The sequence below is a fragment of the Meriones unguiculatus genome, chromosome 2, assembly GCF_030254825.1.
Source record: "Meriones unguiculatus strain TT.TT164.6M chromosome 2, Bangor_MerUng_6.1, whole genome shotgun sequence".
NCBI classification, from domain to species: domain Eukaryota; kingdom Metazoa; phylum Chordata; class Mammalia; order Rodentia; family Muridae; genus Meriones; species Meriones unguiculatus.
The window spans coordinates 98028394-98048409 of NC_083350.1; the positions used below are offsets into that span (position 1 = coordinate 98028394).

A 20016-nucleotide genomic window follows, 5' to 3' on the forward strand; every position below is an offset into this window, starting at 1 on the left:
TGTAGTTGTTTGGTAAGTGTGTGTACCTATCACTGTTAGGATGGAAGATCGTATTTGTTGATAGTTCGTTCAGACTTTAGGTCTGGGCTGCTTGGTTCAAATCCTGAGCTACATTTCACTTCACACTTCTGTCTTCAGTGGTGCCAAAGGAGCTGTAGAGGCTGTTGGAGGTTGGAAGGGATGTGAGCTGTCAAGAGAGTCTTTGATGTGTGTTAAAGTTGATGCTGCTGCAGCACAGGCTGTGGGAAACACAGGGACTTACACCCTGTCTCTAACTTCAGGCTGCCCTTGCACCCCACACAATGGCTGTGTCACCAGAAACCTATTGTTCAATGAGTGCCTTAGTGCCTCACCCTATTTTGAGGGTAATGATGATACGGTCCATCATACAATGAGAACTTAGTGAGTAAATACATGAAGTTCACCTGTGTCTCATGCCTACCACTAACTGTGATGATGGACGCTGGAAATGGCAGGCATCTTTCTCTCCAGAGCCCTAATTCAGGGTTGTTTCACTTCTGTTGTTAACATTTCTTGTTCATGGTTCTTGTGACTGACTCTGCCACCTCTTGACATGCTAAGAGCTCCATCTATCCATGCACTTGCTGAAATTGTCTGAAGGGTCAAGTTGCCTTGTAACTGAATTAATTAAAAAAAAATCTTGTTAAAATTCTAGAAAAAAATCATATTGGTTTTTTTTGATAGGAATTCTTACCAGCTGCAAATGCGGTCAGTACTTGGTCAGTACTTTTCTTGGCGACTCCCCTGGGTATGGATCTAGGCCTGCTTCTTTGTGCTTTCAAATGGATTCTATCATCTTATCCTAGGGACGGGATTCTTCATTCTTTCTGCAAAGAAGAAAAGTAATGATTTATATTTATTGCTCACCATATATGTAATAGAAACAATGGTTTCTATTCATTTAAAATAAAATTAAACAATTTAGGTAACTTTCTATAAGTCTGTTATCATCAAGAATCTCTGCTCTTGTCTGCAACATCAGTCACTAAAGGTGTTGTAATTGGTATTGATTTTTCTTATTAACAACTGTCATGGAGGCAGGTACAGCGGAGGGTATTCTGGCCATCTGGACCCATAAGGCCACTGGCTAGCATGGCTAAGTCAGCATTCCTGGAAGCTGGACACAGAAAAAAAGGTTGATTTTTTTTTCATGTTGAAGTGATGAAACTAAAACATGATTTTGATGTAATGAGTGATGGATACTTCAGTCAACTATAAAATTCAGTTATATGTACTTACTAACTAGGTAACGCTTAAATCTACATTTTCACACCTGCCAGGTGTCAATTTACTGTTTTCAGATTTTGATAGCTAATGAAATTCCTGAAGACGTGTCTTTCGTATTTTCATCTTCAATAGAACAACGAGAACGAAACCGCCCTGCACTGCGCAGCTCAGTATGGACACTCAGAAGTGGTCGCTGTTCTCCTGGAAGAGCTCACGGACCCTACGATCAGGAACAGCAAACTTGAGACACCGCTGGACTTGGCAGCACTCTATGGACGGCTGAGAGTGGTGAAGATGATCATCAGCGCGCACCCGAACTTAATGAGCTGTAACACTCGGAAGCACACGCCTCTTCACCTTGCTGCCCGCAATGGTCACAAGGCTGTTGTACAGGTTCTGCTGGAGGCAGGCATGGATGTGAGCTGCCAAGTGAGTCCTTAAGCTGTGCTCTTAAAGGTGACGCTGCTGTACTACGTGGTTTGGGGAACACTGGGAGCCTTAACGCATGATTCTAATTTCATGATAATTAGAGGGCTGTGGACTATTAGCAGACTGAAGTTTTAGGTAGCATCATAAGTAATTGTTTTGTTTTTTTTTCTGGTGTTTTACCTACAGCCTGATCCACTTAGAATGCGAAGCAAAACTCAGTGAACGAATTTAACATTTTAATTTATTTTACATTTTTAAAGATGTGTTTGTTTATTTTGATTTTATGTGCATTTTGATTTTATGTTTGTTTATTTTGATTTTATTTGATGTGTTCTATGTACATGCCTGGTGTGGGACACTGGATCCCCTAGGACTGGAGTTCTGTGTAGCTCTGAGTTGTCATATGGGTACTAGGAACCAAACGTGGTCCTCTGCCTAGTCTCAGTGATTGAGCCATGTCTCCAGCTTCAGTGCTTGGTGCTTTCAGTACATGCACAATGGGAAGCACAGTGACGCATTTGGAATCTAGTGGCCCCAGGTGTCCATGCAGTGGCGTACTCCTCATCTCCAGTAAAGAGATTAGGAATTAGGTTTAAAACTTTTGTCTCAGACACTGCTGATAAAACCAGAATATGAATTTAGATTTACTAATTAAGTTTTAGGTCTCTTTCCAACGTAGTTTACACATCTGTATAAACTGGTGACCCAATCACTATGCCCAAGGAAACTTAGAAAAACTGTTTTGAAAATATTTGCATGTTTTAAAACATTATTTTACATGCATGAATACATTTGTGTGAGTGTGTGTATGTGTGTGTGTGTGTGTGTGTGAGAGAGAGAGAGAGAGAGAGAGAGAAGAAGAGAGAGAGGGGAGAAGATGTATGACTATAGTGAGTCACAGGAGTGTGGGTGAGGGTTGTGTCAGGAACATGGCAGCTTACTTGCAGTCACACCACTGATGAAAATGTCCTTCTTGCTCCAAACAATCATCGTCTTCCCATAAATCCCCGGAACAAACAAGACTGCACCTTCCACTAAAAACTGTGAGCTGGCTAAGTCTCCAAGGAGGGTGATGCCTGGTTAACCTTCCCTTCTCCATGACTGAATGTCGGCATGCCCAATCCCATGTAGGTCCCGTGCAGGCCATGGCCATGTCATGCCCAGAGGACATGAGGCACAACACCTCACCCTTCCTCTGACTATTATACTCTTTCTTTCCCCTCTTTGGGATTATTTCTAAAGGTGTGGAAGGGGTGTTAAAAAATGCCCCATTTAGGGCTGAGCATTCAACACTGACTTATTCCAGCACTTTAAGCTGTTGTAAGTCTCCGTAGTTACCACTGCTCCCTGCAAAAAGAAGCTTCTCTGAGTAAGAACAGAAGCTCTGATATATAGGCCTAATTCCTAGAAGGCAATTTGACTGGAACATCGTGTCTGTCCAGCAGAGCAGAAGTGGTAGTTTCCCTGCTTTGTCCTGTTATCACACTTGCGACCACAGGTGTGAATTCCTGCCTGTGAACAGCCAGAGAGTGGGTGGTTGCTCATACAACAGTCACACCAGTGGGGACCTCTTGCCTGACTAATAGTTGTCTTGTTTGTATTTCTATTGCTGTGTTGAGGCAACGTGACCAAGGAACCTTAGAAAACACTTATTGGGACTTACAGGTCCAGAGGGTTAGTTTATTCCATGACCATCACAGTGGAGAACACAGCAGCAGTCAGGCAGGCATGGCGGTGGAGCAGAAGTTGAGAGCTCACCTTTGAGACAACAGTTGCAAGGCGGAGAGGAGAGAGAGAGAGAGAGAGAGAGAGAGAGAACTGGGAATGGCATGGACTTTTCAAACCTCAGTGCTCATCCCTAGTAACACATCTCTTCAATTAAGCCACACCTCTGAATCCTTCCCAAACAGTTCCACCTACTGGGGACAAAGCCTTCACATAGGCAAGGCTGTGGAGGCCATTCTTATTCAGTAGTGCCCCATGCAATGCCGCTAGGAGAGACAGTGGAAGACATTTTTTTTCTGTAGCATCCTGCACTATGAATGCTAACCAACACAAAGAAAGTTTGCAGCTCAGTTCTAACTTTATGTCTAAATTCTGCACCCAAAACATACAGTGTCTGTTGTTTTTTGTTTTTTCTTGCTCATGTCTGTTGTGTTAGGTGTTAATCAGGCACTTGTCTCTTTCAGAGGATGGGCAGACATCATCTGAGGTGATAAGGAAGAATTTTATGTCTCTGTGAAGATCAAGTTGGTCAGTTTGGGCCAAAGGCAGCAGTATGGGTCTAAGAAGGAAAGTGAAAGGACTCTTGAGACCCATGATTTTTTTCCTTTTTTTTTTTACAATTCTGATTGTAGGCCTTTCCCTCAATTCCTCCCAGTCCCACTCTCCTTTCCTCCCTTCCCTCCATCTCCTTCCCTTAGTCCACTGAAAGGGAGAGTTCTCCTCTGCCATCTGCCCATAACTTATCAAGCCTCATCAGGAGTGCCTGGATCCTCTTTCTCTGTGGCCTGGCAAGGCTGCATCACCAGGGACAAGTGATCAAAGATCAGGCAACTGAGTTCATGTCAGAGATAGCCCCTGCTCCCCTTACTCAGGAACCCATATGTAGACTGAACTGCCTATTGGCTATGTCTGAGCAGGGGCCTAGGTCCTCTCTATGCATGGTCCTTGGTTGGTGCATCAGTCTCTCCAGGACCCCTGGGTTCAGGTTTTTTTTTTTTTTTTTTTAGCTTTGTTGGTCTCCTTTTGGGTCTCTTGTCTTCTCCATGTCTTACTTTTCCCCTCTTCTGCAGATGTTAGCTGTATAATATAGGATAGCCATACTAAAATTCTACAGACATAAAGAAGCTAAACAACAAGGAGGACACTAGGGAGGATGCTTAAATCTCATTCAGAATGGCAAACAGGATAGGCACCAGAAGCGGTGGAAGAGAGGGAACAGGATGGGAGCCTACTAGAGAGGATCTTCTGAAAGACTCAGCCCAACAGGGGATCGACGCAGATGCTGAGACTTACAGCCTACCTTTGGGCAGAGGGTAGGCAGTCTTGTGGGGATAGAAGAGAACCATGCCTAATCCTAGCACTTTGCTGTTCCTGTTGTGTCTGATTGGCCAGAGCAAATTTCAAAGGTCACCTAAGTTCTTTAAGTGGGAAATTGGTCTTTGTCTGTAGATTAGAACACAGCATTAGTTATAAAAAGGAGTTTAAATATTCAAAAAGAAACAGGCGGGGCCCGTTTCACAGATAATCTACAAATTCCATGTAGAAAGAGTGTTCCACAGTGGAGTTACTAAGAATTGAACAGAAGTTAAGTTATGTGTTTCTTGGCTGTTAAAATTACTACTCCTGCACAGACCTCTTTATAATATACTTTTTTTGGTGGGGCATGGAGGTAGAAACGTGAAACCTTATTAGTTGGGTTAGAAGGATCCAAGTTAGAAGGATCCCAAGCTCAATTGTAAGGTGAATTGTAAGGTCAGCCCAAGCTATATAATGAGATTCCCCTTCAAAATTTGAGGGGATGACTTTCTTTTTTTAAAAAAAATTATTTATTTATTTATTTTTAAAGAATTTATTTTTATTTTGTGTATGGTGATTTGCCTGCATGTATGTCTGTGCACCATGTGTATGCAGTGCCTGTGGAGGCCAGAAGATGGCGCCAGACTCCCCTGGAATGGAGTCATAGAGGCCTTGGAAACTGAACCGAGGTCCTCTGCAAGCCACAAGTTTTTAAGCATGGAATCATTTCTCCCACTTACTGCCCTTTTTTATTTTAAATAAAAAATTTAAATTTATTACTCAAATTAAGCAGCTTTTCCCATTGGATGCCGTTCAAAAAATTTTAATATCAGTGAACTTTAACTGTTTTAGAGATTCAATGTTCATTCTGTTCCTGCAGTCCAACCAGTTGAAAATTAGCAGTGTTAATGTTGATTCATTCGGGTTGTATGCATTTGATTTACATATTCTTTCTTTCTGTGTGTAAGTGTGCATGCAGTTTACATATGTGTACATGTGTGTATGGGTGCCCTGCCTTCTGCTGGCCTGCACATAGGCCAGAGTTAGATGTTAGATGCTTTCCTCTGTTCTTTCTTCACCATATTTTTCATGATAGCATTTTAGCGGAACCTGGAGGTTGCTGTCTCAGGAAACTGGCTAATAAGCCCCACATAGACCCACCTCTGCCCTCTGCAGCTAGAGATGGGCTCCCTGCACCCAGCTTTTACAGGATGTTGAGGATAGGAGCTCAGGGCCTCATGCTCTCTAGCTGTCTTCCCAGCCCCTTCCATATGTGTTTTAAATGCAGCATTTGTATTAGTATTTTCTCTGGAAATTTTGTTTTCTCTCTCTAAGCAATTCTAAATTACAGCCCATTTGGACTAGTAAGTGAAAACAAAACAAACAAAAAACCCCAAAACCTTAGATTTCTGTTTTGCTAAGTTTTGCCTAGGTTGGCTATGCCTTATTTGAAATGATTAGGGATAAAAGTGTTTCGGGTGATTTTGCATCTTGGAACGTTTGCACATAAATAATGAAATATTTTGGTGGTAGGACCAAAGAGCATATGTGACGTTTATTTGTGTTCTGTGTACACCTTATACATCGAGCCTGGAAGTGATTTCAGGCTGTCCATGGTGTACCTGGACCTTGACTGTCACCTGTCACGAGGAAGCTGTCGCACTTTCTGTTCATGACATCATGTCAATCCTCAATATTTTTAAGATTTTGAAGTATTCGGAATTTGAATTTCTATATTAGGGATGTCCAGCCTGTCTTATATTTACTTACAAATGCTTTAGCCTTAAAAAATTTCTTTACAAAGTCAGCCTTATCAAAAAGGTAGGAAGGAACGCACAATATTTTATTCGAATTATTATTCTTTCCTATAGTTTTTTAAACTTGATTTTTGGTAACTAAAAGCAAATGTCATGTTCTATTCCAGTGCTTTGACTGTACATCTTCCTTATACATTTTTTATTACATTTTGAAGGACTAGCACCATATTAAGGCAATTCCACTTTATATGACTGCTCAGTAAAATGAAAGTAGAATTGGCCAAAGTTAATAATCAAAAGTATAAGTTACCAGAAGGGGAGCTGTTAAATGCAAACTTGAATAACGACAGATTGCTTTCAGCACCGTACAGTGGCCGGGAAGTAAGGTAAGGGCGCATAATGAACATATCTCCATTAAGTAAACACTTTACTCTCTAACGTCTCTAAGTAATTTAAAACTTCTCCAGCTTTCAACACTTTGTTCCCTGTGCTCCCTCTCATCTTACTTTTACCTTTATTTTATTGAGAAAGAGGAAACAATCACAAATTATACTTTTTTAACTTTAATTTTTTTATTTCGTATGTGTGTACACGCACACATGCATGCCATGGCCCACGTGGAGGTTATAGAACAAGTTGTGAAGAGTCCATTCTCTCCTTCTATCATGTTGGTTCTGGGGACTGAACTCAGGCCGTCAGGTTTGACAGCAAGCGCTTTTATCCACTAGGCCATTTCTTAGACTCTCCCATTCATGGTCTTCTAAATGAACTTTTATCTTTATAGCCAAGGTCAGGGCTTCAGCTTGCACACTTAGTCCTGTCTTCTGGGAAATATTACTCTGGAAACAGTTCTTTTCTCTTTAACTTTGTTTTTTTTTTCTATATTATTTTATATTATTCACATAAGGACATAATAAAACTATACTATCTTTTGTCTTTTAAAAAACCGCTCATGATCTCACAATTTCTTTTAGTTGCTTTTCTCTGATTCCATTTATGTGTGTGTGTGATTAAAACTAGGATAACCTGAACTCAGTACCATTAGGTGACATATCCCATAATATTCAATGTGTAACTCCAACAGGAAAGCACGTGTTCTAATTCATGTTTGTGATGGACACAGATGATCACCTCTCAGTGTAGTGATGCAGAGTAAACTCACTGTGATGGACATTTTAGAGGGCCCAGAGGGCAAAGTGGGGGCCAGCAGCAAAGAAGGACACAGTAGGTTTTCATGTGACCGTGTAATGAGAAAAAAGTCAAGGTGGCCCCAAACTTACACAGAGAACAAGTCATTTAGCCATGCCATCTCCTTAATGTTTTCCACATAAAATATGCAAATACCATAAATGCAGATGGTGGAAGGCATATAGAAGAAAGAGTCAGCAGTGTGGTTGTTTCTCATTCCGTGTTTGCCTGCTCCCATCCTGATCGCCACCCATCAATGTCTCATGACTTTGCACTCATTCTTCCTGTTAGTCTGCTCTTATTTCTGTGTTGACTTCACTTAGACTCTTACCTCCAGTAACACATTATTGGAGGTAACACATATCTGTTAACCAGCAAATTTCCTTCATTCTTTACTTTTTTTAATCCCCAAAATTCACTCTGAACTCTAAATTAATATGTATAACCATCTCCTGGATACATTTTTGGATGGCTTATGGGAATCTCAAGCTCAACATTTAGCTTTTATATCTGTTTCTCTCTAAGCAGCCAAGCACCTTCTCTTTCCCATTTCAGAAAATGCCAGGAATGAATATTCTTCTAGTTGCTTGATAACAGACTTTGGTTTTCTTTCGTTTTGCCTTCATTTGCTCAGATCACATCCTATAGACGTTGAGGTTACATTGTGTTCAGAAAGCCACTGTTTAACAATTCCTTCCATCTTATCACTGTAGCCCAGATCCTCACCATCTCTGGCTTTCTAGGATTCCTTGGTTTCTCCTTGCCTCCTTTTACTATTTTTAGTTGCTTTGACAAAACAAAATAAAACAAAACATAGATTGAGTAGCTTAAGTAAGAAGAATTAATTATTTTCACAGGTTACAAAGTCTAGTATCAGGATTTCAACCAGTCTTGTTCTTGGCAAGCAATCTCCTCATGCTTTGTTTATTTCTCCCTTCACAGGACCTTTCTTGTGAATAAAATGGAGAATGAATTCTCTGCTGTCACCTCATCTGTCACCTCATCTTTCAAGGGCACCGGTCCCATCAGATTAGCCCTTTGCCCAAGATTTAACTACTTCCTTAAAAGCCTTATGTTCAAATAATCCACTGCATGGATTAAACGTTAACATCTGGGGGTTGGGAAAAATATAAATGTTCAGTCTATAACAGAGTCTCCTTAGTCTAATTTCAGTAGAGTAGCTAGATATGTCCCCATTAAATGAAGTCATTTCGCTTTTCTATTTATAAACCTTCATTATTGTTTTCATTTTACTCAGAGTGAAAGTCAAAGTTCTTCATGTTTCATGTGGTGGGCATAATCTCATATGATTTGGTGTTGCAAAGGAAAACAGTTTGGTTGTGGTTTGCTTGTAACAGAATCTGAAGGGCAAGGGAAATATCTAAATCACTTAATGGAGGCTTACTCTGTAGGAGAATAGTTCCAGAAAATTGAAAGATGAAACCATAGGAAAAAAGTACAGGAAAGCGCAGAAATTGAATGAAGAATATTTAATGGAAAAGTACCCTGTAGTTCCGATAGGAATGCCAATTGCACAACTTCATATAATCATGGGTTCACTATGCTTTCATTGTACCTGGCGTTGACTGCCGCGTGTCAAGGGTATAGCGGTAATAAAATGAGACCAAAAACTTCTAATAAGAAGGAAGAGGACTTTGACAAAATGGAGTGAAGAGAAATAAGATCTTGGGCAGAAGTTTGAAGTAGTATCAAGTTCACAGGAAGTTTCTGTGGTTTTTTGTTTTGTTTTTGGATAGTGGGAAGGTGCATATGTTTATGGAGAGTGGAAAGATCCGATGAAGAGACTGAGGTTGAAGAAGCAAGACAAATGGTGAAGATACATGATGAGCAAAATTCAAGAAGAAGCAGAGAGCAATAAAGAACACAAATGAAGGATTAGCTTTAATGGGGAGAAAGGACTCTTCCTTTGAGACAGAATGAAGAAAGAGAGGACAGGTAAAGACAGAGGCCAATAGTTCCCAAGCAGGAGAAAGCGTACATTCCCATTTTGAATGGAAGGAATGTTATTTTTGAATCATTTGAACGCTTGCCATATTCTCATTTTGCTATCCCCTGCTCAGCTTAAACTATCTTTTTAACCTTGGCTGTTCTCCACATGTATTCTTAAGTCTTCTATCATTTGACTCTCTTCTGTAGATACCTTCTAATCTGATGGGAGTTCTGAAAAGGTCAGTAGCATGTAGATGAACATGCTTTAGTTACGTGGTGTTTGTCCAGCCTGCACTCTAACCTGCTCGTAGGCAAGGATAGGTATGAATGCAGCTCAACACAGATTCCCAACCTTTATTGAAACTTCAATAACATGCTTAGACACACCTGTAGAACACAAAAAGCTATTGCTCTGCAGCTCAGGAAGATGTTATTTTTGCTTGCAAAGACTGGGATGTTCATTCGGAACTTTTTTAATCCTGAGATAATAGGTAACGTGTCATGGTAATAACCAAGGAGCCAGAGATATTTATTCCTGAGTTAAACATTGTTGCAGTATTTTCTTCTTTTCTCTTCATCAAAGGTCTACTTTTTCATTGGCTATTACTTCTTACACTTGTCATGAAACTTACCTCTTATAATTCTTACCTGTGCAGTTTTTTTCTTTTGATCACCTCAACTACTGTGCTGTTATCACCCTTGTTCTCTGTTTTCTCCTACAGTCAAAGTCTAGTCTTTCTTTCTTTCTTTCTCCTTTGGAGGCCTCAGGAGGTGATGGTTGAAATGTTAAACTTGGAGGGGAACCAGTTAGCCAAGCTCTGACTTGCACCTACACCTTTTCTCTGTGATGCTCCTCCATTTCCCCCTTTCAGCACCTTTGCCCTACTGCCACCTTCTCAATTCCTTCTTCCTTGCCCATGGCCCGCTTTTAACTTCCTTTGTTTCTGTACTTATTCAGCTTGTGTACCCACATCTAAAGGTTCAGAGTTAGGATCCACGTATGAGAGACAGCACGCGCCGTTTGCTTTTCAGGGCCTGGATGACCTCACTCACTATAATATCTCATCCATTTACCTGAAAATTGCATGGATTCATTTTCTTTCAGTAGAATAGAATTCTATTATGTTCATGTACTAAATTTTTATTATCTTTTCATCATTTGGAGAACATTTACGTTATTTCTGTTTCCTAGCTGTTGTGAATGGAAGAGCAGGAAAGATGGCCGATCATGTGTCTGCGGAGTAGGATGTTGAGTCCTTCGGGCATATGCCAAGGAGAGATACAAATAATTCTTAAGTTTTTGTAACTTATGGTGAAAATAGTGCAATTATCTGGGAATTAATCACACTTTCAAAGGAAAAAGCTCATAGCTGGCATCTGTAAACTATGGGGTTATTACTGTAGAGTGAATCGTTTCCTGTACCTATCAATTACCTTGGACTTAGGACAACTCGATTTTAACAGTTCTTATCCTACCTTATCAAAGGAAGCAATCAATTGTGTCAACCTTAGATGTGGAGAAGTTGATCCAATTTTTCCATTGTGTTGTATTCTGTTGCTATGATGAACTATATGAGATAATAAGCTTGCTAGGGGAATGACTCATTTTGTTCATGGCTACAAAAACATCTCAGATCTTGTCTGTTTACCTATTGCCTTTGGGCTTATGGTAAGGCCACATACCATAGTGAGAATCACATGAGAATCATGTTCACCTCATGGTAACTAGTTCATCAGAAAGAGAAAAATGGTTGGGGAGACGGTTCATGGTGTGTGGTGTTTGTTGTGTGAGCATGAGGATGCAATTTTGGATGTGCAATACCTACTTAAACACCAGACATAGCTGCACATGTCTGTAAATTCAGAGCTGGCAGGTGGAAGCAGGCAGATCCCAGGGGCCTGATGACTGCTAATACAGCTGAAACAATTCAGTGAGAGAACCCATCACAAAAAAAATTAGATGGGGAAGTGGCTAAGGAAGAAATCCCAGCAACAACCCCCGCTTCCAGCGGTACATACCTACTCTTCCCACACAAGAAATTTCTTTTAGTATTTATTTGTAAATAAAAAAGTGGGAAGGAGCCAGGTCCCACAATATTCTTCAGAGACATTCTTCTTAGGCCCCACTTCTTAAAGGTCACCATCTGGTGACCAAACCTTTAACACATGGCCTCTGAGAAACGTTTGATACCCAAACCATTGTACAGAGATTAAAGTGTATGCTTATTATCTACTCTCAACGAATGGGAAATGTCTCTGTCCATACGAAATACTTTGTAGAGAATATCAATTTTTCTTCAGCCAACAACTGTATATTTATAAACTTTTCATTTTCATCATCACCTATACCAGTTACATTATAATTCAGAGAACCCGAATCATACTTTCTTGAAGATACATGTAGATCTTGTTGATATTCATTGTGCCCCAAGCTTTCTTCCCAATGTGCTTAGTTTAGATTGTTTTAACTATACATTTATCAATTAAAGAAACATTTACATTTTATGTTATCATAGTGATATTGTTTTTCAATCAAATTGAGGTTTTAATATAAAATTAGTAGTTACTTCTAATACAGAAAGACAAAGCTTCCAGATTAATATTATTTATATCAATTACTGAGGACCTACTAAGCATTTGTTAGATTCTTTTATTCATTTTATATTCTGGTCGTAGCTTCCTCCCTCCTCTCCTCCTGTCCCCACCCTCCCTTCCTTTATTTCCTCTCTCCCCTCCCCTACTCAGAGAAGGGGAGCCCTCTACCCAGCACATCAAGTCTCCTCAGGACTGAGTGCAACCTTTTTCTCCTGTGGTCTGTCCAGGTAGCCCTGCCAGGGAAAAGTGATCGAAAAGCGGGCAACAGAGTCCATGTCAGTGTCGGCTCCCATTCCCATTACTAGGGAACCCATATGAGGACTGAGCTGCCCTTTGGCTACATCTGTGTAGGGGGCCTAGGTCCAGTCTATGCATCGTCCTTGGTTGGTGCTTCAGTTGGTTGCCCCTTGGGCCCTGGTTAGTTGGCTCTGCTGGTCTTGTGGGGCTCCCGTCTCCTTTGTGTCTTTCCATCCTTTCCTCCACCCTTCCACAAGGCTCCCTGCACTCCAGTCATTTTATGATTCTTAGGAAAGAAAAAAAAATCCACATCAGAGAACATTTGTTTAGCTCAAGAAACCCCCTCCACTCTGAAATCTTTCCAGATTTCAGAAAGAAGAATGCAATTTAAAAAAATGTTGTTAGCCTTTGCATTGAACATAGTTGATTCAGGAAGCCAAACTGTAATGTGTTATTATAATTGCTATGGGAAGAAAATACATACAAATATGGACTGCACAAGAAAAGGAGTATATTTCAAGGGCAAAGAACAGCTTCCTTAATGAGGTTATATTACACTAAGGTTCTGAGTATTATGTAGTTGGTGGTTCTCTAAGTAAACTCTTTAGGCTCTCGGCATCATGGCAATGTGTTAGAAACTGGAATTCTTGGAGCACTCATCTCTGGCTACTGAAGTTAGAACAGGGAATGGGGTCAAGAAGTCTAATGATTTGCTTCTTCCTTTCCTGCCTCCTTCTCTCCCTTTCAGTATCTCCCTTTCCCTTCCTCCTTCCTGCCTCACTTCCATTTCTCCCTTCGTTCCTTTTCCTGCCTTTCTTCTCTTTCTTTCTTCATTTTTATTATTATAATTTTATGTGTATGGGTCTTTTACTTGTATGTGTGTCTGTGCACAAGCGTGTGTCTTGTGTCTGAGGAAGGCAGAAGAGGGGCATCAGATGCCCTGGACTGGAGCTAAGGGTTGTGATCTGCCATGAGCATCCTGGGATTGAACCTGAGCTACCTGGTAGAGCAGCCAGTGCTTTTGACTCATTTCCAGTCCCATTGTCTTTTTTTTTTTTTTACAGTAAGGTCTTAATGTATGTCCCAAACTGGCTTTGAGCTCACTATGTAGCCCAGGCTGCCTTTGAACTTGGGGTAATCCTTTCCCTCAGTTTTCCAGATGCTGGGAACAGGAATGTGTCACTGCTCATGGCTAGAATTGTGTTTTCAAATGAGTGCTCCTAATAGTTACGATTCCTGTTGACCATTGAAAGCAAGTAGTTGGGGGCCAGGAGGTGGATCTGCCTGTAGAGGAAAGGGCATTTGAGATCTCCAGAGAGAAATGCAGACAAGGGCATTAATAAAGAAGAAGGCCAGTGTGCCTGGGGCATAGAGTATGGGTCAGCCAGAAGTTCAAGGGTATGGAGGGGAAAGCAGAGGTTATGAAGGTTTCTAGAGCCATTTATAACTGTTTAGATTTTATTAATCATAAGTGCCTATTTCCGTATTTGTCTTCTTAAGTGAAGTGGAGATATGCAAACTCCAGGAAGTTAATCCTGTGTTTATTACTCCCTTCACTCTACTGACATATAAACGTGTTTAATAGATGCATGCTGACTGAGTGGACTCATAGAGATTCAGAGAAGCCTTGGGTAGTAGGCATTAGCACTCTTAGATAACTTGAGCACAACCGAGACAAAGAGAAGGTGAGTCACTCACGTCACATCACTTCAAAAAGCATCGCTATTCAGAAGCAGAGGTGCTTTCCAAACACGGGTCTCTGGACTGTGTTCCTGGAGCATCCCCCTTGGCCCCACCCAATACACAGACACTGCTTCTCTGACACAGAGTTCCAAGGTTATAGAAAATCTGTCTGAATGCCTAAATGCTTGCAAATCTGTGGGAATTCCAAATGCAGCTCTGCCTTTTCTTTTTCTTTTCTTTTCAGACAGAAAAGGGGAGTGCTCTCCACGAAGCGGCTTTGTTTGGGAAGGTGGATGTGGTGCGAGTTCTGTTAGAAACAGGTAGCTATCATGGTTCTTCATGGAGCCTGTCTTGCCAGGTACTACAGCCATTTCAGGGTTAGATGAAGGAAAATGGTGGCTTTCTTCGCAAATGACCCTTTCCCCCAAATTGCAGATAGGCATTCATACCATGTAGAATTGGGCCTTGATGTTTAGGTAAAATTGATGTAAATACTGAAGTGATTTGGGAGAAACCACCAAGAGAAAAGGAAGATCTCTTCTTTTGGGAAGCTGTGTGGTCTCTTGGTCTTTTACACTGTGACCCACGGCCAACAGAAATATGAGTCTCTTCCTTAGGACACGATCTCTGATTACTCAACAACAGCCAAGTAGCTATTATTCATTGGCTACGGGAGATTATTTTTAAAAGGAATATTTTAGAGGGAATATTTTGAAGAAAAAAAAAGGTAGGCTTATTTATCTTCTGTGGGTATTCTGATCACACTGAGATAAAGTTGACATTGAGGTCGAATTTTTAAGAATTGGGAGATATTTTCATAAATGGAAGAGACTGTACACAGCAGATGTGAGTCCTGCTCTGTAGTGTGGTGTGTTTAATTTGCTCTCTAAAAGAAAATCCCCGACATTATGCAGCTGCTCTGCTTTCACTGTGCCATAATGTCCCGTTATCTGATTGTACATGCAGCACAGTGACAGAACAGATGACCTGAGACAACCAATTAAACACATAAATTGTTAAGTGTATACTATTCTCACATAAACTCAAGCAAACATTTAGGAAGCTGACATCCAGGATAAAATCCTACACACTGGCTTTGTCTGAAATCAGGTATGTGGAAAGTTCATGAGCTGTATTAGAATGGCAGAAACTAATTGCTGCATTAAAATAAAATCTTTAGTGTGGCATATCATTTTGGAACTGAAGTGACTGCCGAGGTGTTTCAGCCACGCAGTTTAGTAGGTTTGCTTATGTGGCCAGAGTTGAAGATACTCTAAAATGAACAAGTGGCAGGAATATCTGGAGGCATAGTACATAGAACCTCAAAATAATTATACTTTAAACATTTGTTAATATCAAATATTCTAAGAGTGTTCCTACATTATACTCTGTATGATTCTCCTATATTAACATTTTAAGATTGTATTATCCAGAACATACAGATCACCTGGCCATTATACATTAGGGTTTCAGGTTATAGGTTAAATGTATTTTTCACTTTGATAGTGTACTATTTATTTAGTCTACTGGCTACAACCCAGAAGGGACTCCAGGGCCCTGAGAAGCAGTCTTTTGTTATTGTGTCAGAGAACTTTGTGAGTTGATTCTTTATCAAGAGTTTTCCAAGTTCTTAGTAACGTGAGGCTCCTGCCTTGTTAAATCTTCTGCCTGTGACAGTTTTTCAACCACCTTTGGTGCTTGGCCTACATGCGTATGGAATTAGAACAGTTACATATCGGCAGTATCATTTGAGGACACTCTAGTGGTTCATCTAGTTTTTCTTTTACCTTCAGGAATTGATGCCAACATCAAGGACAGTTTAGGAAGAACTGTCTTAGACATCCTGAAAGAGCACCCATCTCAGAAGTCTCTCCAGATTGCCACGCTCTTGCAAGGTAAACACACTGAACGGTGGATGACTTTGCCTTACAACCAAGATTAAATGAAAGCTGTCAGATTTTTTATTTGGGGCTTTGAGTTAGTATTTAATTTTGAATTAACTCACTATTTGCATTTTATAGCATACTTAAAGCTAAATAATAATTTATTAAAATGTTTTAGTTGTGTTTACTCAGTACTGAGAATTTTTTATTTACTATTTGATATAAAATGTTTTAAAGACTCATATGGTAAATATGGATAGTGTTAGTGTAAAGTGAATAGGCTGTGTGAATTGGTAATGATTAAATATTTTTTCTCTTTGAATAAGACCTTAAGATTTTTCAGAGATTTTCTATAACTTTGTCTGATTTCTATGACTATGAAGTAGCCAACTCATATATCATCACCTTGCACACGAGAGACACTGAAACACTGATAGGTTTTTTTTCTCACATTCATATCTCTATCCTGTGCTAAGTGGCGGAGATAGTACATGAACGCTGAACTGAGAAGAGCCAAAGTATAGTTGGCTGAAAGAATGCCATTTACTTATTATGTGTGTAGATCGGTCACAAGTGCCATAGTGAGACTGGACAGATTCATTCATTATCAGTTGGGAAACTGAAGAACAGCATTCTTTTTTGTAAGAAAAGATATGAATGGAAATCTGATGAGGCTATGGAAGTGTAGCTATAGAAGTCAATGAAAGCCACAATGAGTCTACAGAGTAAATGGTCATTATGTTTTTTCTTTTTTTTTTTTCTCAACTTATTTCTAATACCTTCAGAGGAAGTTTCAGTCACTATCATTTTGTTGTCAAATTTATAAATAAGCTAAATAAATATGTTAGAATACCCACAAATGAACCAGAGAATCCAAATATGACTTTTCATATTAATGCTAGCTGAATCAAGTTGAAGGAAAGCTAAAGAGAAGAGTAATATGATTAGTTTTTAATCTGTGCTCTGCCCTCAAGACACTTGTATTTTAGGTTAGACTTTTTCCTTTAAGTCAACTTTAAAAAAATCTCGAGGTTTGTGATATTATATCTTTTGGAGAAAGTAAAATGAAACTTTCTTACTAAAATGGGGCAAGATATATTTATACATATTTTAAACATATTACACTGGTTCAGCGTGATAAAAATATTCTGTAGGAGTAAACTGTCTGCTTTCTTAAAGGCCAAGGTGATTAGGTGTGCCAATTTGCATTGGGGCATATTAGGACATATTTGACTATTTCATATCACTGCAAATACCTTATATCCCTCCTCTCTTGGATGTCAACTCACTGTGCTCTTTAAATTTAATGAAAAGCTTTGTATTGGAAAAAAAGGCAATTTATCATAGCTATAATTGCAAATTACACGTTTTTATAAAATTGCTATCCAATTTACATAGTCCCAGCATGCTTTAGAAATCTCTAGGAGATTTCTCTAGGAGAAATTTCTAGGAGATTCTGCAGGTTGCTTTCTTTCCCTAGTAGAATTTGCCTTGTAGGGTTGTCCCTTGATCTAAATACTTCTAATGGTGGGGGAACACAATCGGCTGATATTACAACATGAACTTTTGTAAGTGGATTCTTACGGAGCAGATTCTTTCTGAATAAAGAATACAAGCAAAGGATCCCAGTGAGAAGATCTTGTCTCATCCATTAGAAGAAGGCTATAAACCAGCTCTATATGCCCTGAATGCTGTTGGCATTTAACAGCTGTTTTCTTTAGATCACACATATTTTACCAGCACTGTTCCCATAAAAACCCAATTAGCTGTCAACATTTTTTAAAAATCCAGAATTGTAGTTGAATCTTCAGAATTTTGGCATCTGTGAAAACCCAGGCTTCTGTCCTATGTAAGTGTTGAACTTTTACATGGAGCACCTGCTCTCTTATGAAACATGTTCTGCTCCCAGTCTGTTTTTCCTGTGCCATCCAGGCAGGATGTTCTTTGACATTTATCACTGTATTTAATGTAGTTTCCTTTATGATTACAAAAGTGGCATTTTTTCACGTCCCTTTTCTATCTGGCTCTATCACTTATTAACGGAACAAGTTAATAACACTCCTATTTTTAAGTTGTCAACTTTAAAATTGAGATAGCGCTGGGTGTGGTGGAACATGCCTGTAATCCCAGAACACATGAAGCCAGGAGGTTCATAAGTTCAAGGTTAGCATGGGCTACATGATGAGTTCCTGTCTCAAATCTGAAATACCACAGCAACCCCACCACATATATAGACCCTACAAACTTAGTGAATGTATCAGCTTTGTAAGGATTAAACGTTATACCAGATATTTAGAACCGTGAATTTGCATGTCATCCTTGCTATTATGTCTATCACAGAAAATGAAAAAGAAAAATATGAAGATAGGTTGCATGAAGGACATCATTTTAAGAATAATAGGAATTAATATTTTCTCTGTTATAAATAAAATGTAGCGAGTAAAGTTTATCTTTTATGCTCACAGCACCACCGTTCACCCCATTTCATCGCTTCTGTTACCCAAACAGTTGGTTGTAGTCCTCTGAATTGAACGTCTCTGTTTTCCTGATGGCATCTATACATAGCATATTTGGGAACTTTGAATTGTCAAACAGAAGACATTGAACAAGATTAAGGAGGCTCTATGTCTTCAACCGGCATGCCTGTCTTTAAGGAAGCAATGTTTTTACTTAAATGCTTTATTAAGCTAACAGTTTAGCATACATTTTTTGGGTTTGTTTCAGTTTCCTTTTATTTCTTGTAAGAACCTAGGGTATATTTGTTGTAGTTTTATCACACATGAATTCAAGCGCATAACCTCTGAAATGTCTCTTCACAGAGTATTTGGAAGGCACGGGAAGGCCAGCAGTCCTGGAAGAGCATGCGCAGGAAGATACAACACAAGAGACACACCTTTCCTCTCCTGCTGAGTCTCCTTCCCAAAAGACTAAAAGTGCGTAGCGGATTAAAGCCCTTGTAGCAATGCCAGACTTCTCTGGTCAAATTTTGCCAAAGTGCATAAGAAGGGTTAACACCAGTAGAAATTTCATATCTAGTCATTTGCATTTTATAGATTGTGTTTTATTTATTAGTGTTTTCAACATTTACAGAGGTGCTGCTGCTTGTTTGGGGTTATGATGGTATTGACATAAGGACTACACACGGCACTGACACGGGGACTGTACATGCACTGACCTGGGGATTGCACATGCACTGACACGGGGACTGTACATGCACTGACCCGGGGACTGTACATGCACTGACCTGGGGATTGCACATGCACTGACACGGGGACTGTACATGCACTGACATGGGGACTGCACATGCACTGACATGGGGACTGTACATGCACTGACACGGGGATTACACATGCACTGACACAGGGACTGTACATGCACTGACACGGGGATTGCACTGACCCGGGGATTGCACATGCACTGACACAGGGACTGTACACGGCACTGACCCGGGGATTGCACATGCACTGACCCGGGGATTGTACATGCACTGACACGGGGACTGTACGTGCACTGACCCGGGGATTGCACTGACCCGGGGATTGCACATGCACTGACCCGGGGACTGTACATGCACTGACCTGGGGATTGTACATGCACTGACCCGGGGATTGTACATGCACTGACCCGGGGATTGTACATGCACTGACCCGGGGATTGCACATGCACTGACCCGGGGATTGCGCATGCACTGACACAGGATTTTGCTCATGGCACTGATGTCGGGGATTGCACATGCACTGACACGGGAACTGTACATGCACTGACACGGGGATTGCACATGCACTGACGCGGGGATTGCACATGCACTGACCCGGGGATTGCACTGACCCGGGGATTGCACATGCACTGACCCGGGGACTGTACATGCACTGACCTGGGGATTGTACATGCACTGACCTGGGGATTGCACATGCACTGACATGGGGACTGCACGTGCACTGACCCGGGGATTGCACTGACCTGGGGATTGCACATGCACTGACGCGGGGATTGCACATGCACTGACCCGGGGATTGCACTGACCT

The 20016-nt window shown here is 40.5% G+C and overlaps 1 protein-coding gene across 15 annotated transcripts in view; it reads left to right on the top strand.

The window, feature by feature from the left end:
* Anks1b (ankyrin repeat and sterile alpha motif domain containing 1B) overlaps positions 1–20016 on the top strand; it is a 1054774-nt gene that overhangs the window by 185768 nt on the left and 848990 nt on the right. For all 15 annotated transcript variants that reach the window (XM_060377911.1, XM_060377912.1, XM_060377910.1 and 12 more), the window contains exons 4-7: positions 1381–1677; positions 14353–14428; positions 15902–16003; positions 18811–18924. In XM_060377911.1, the coding sequence (XP_060233894.1) occupies positions 1381–1677; positions 14353–14428; positions 15902–16003; positions 18811–18924 (589 nt within the window). The remainder of the gene's footprint in view (positions 1–1380; positions 1678–14352; positions 14429–15901; positions 16004–18810; positions 18925–20016) is intronic.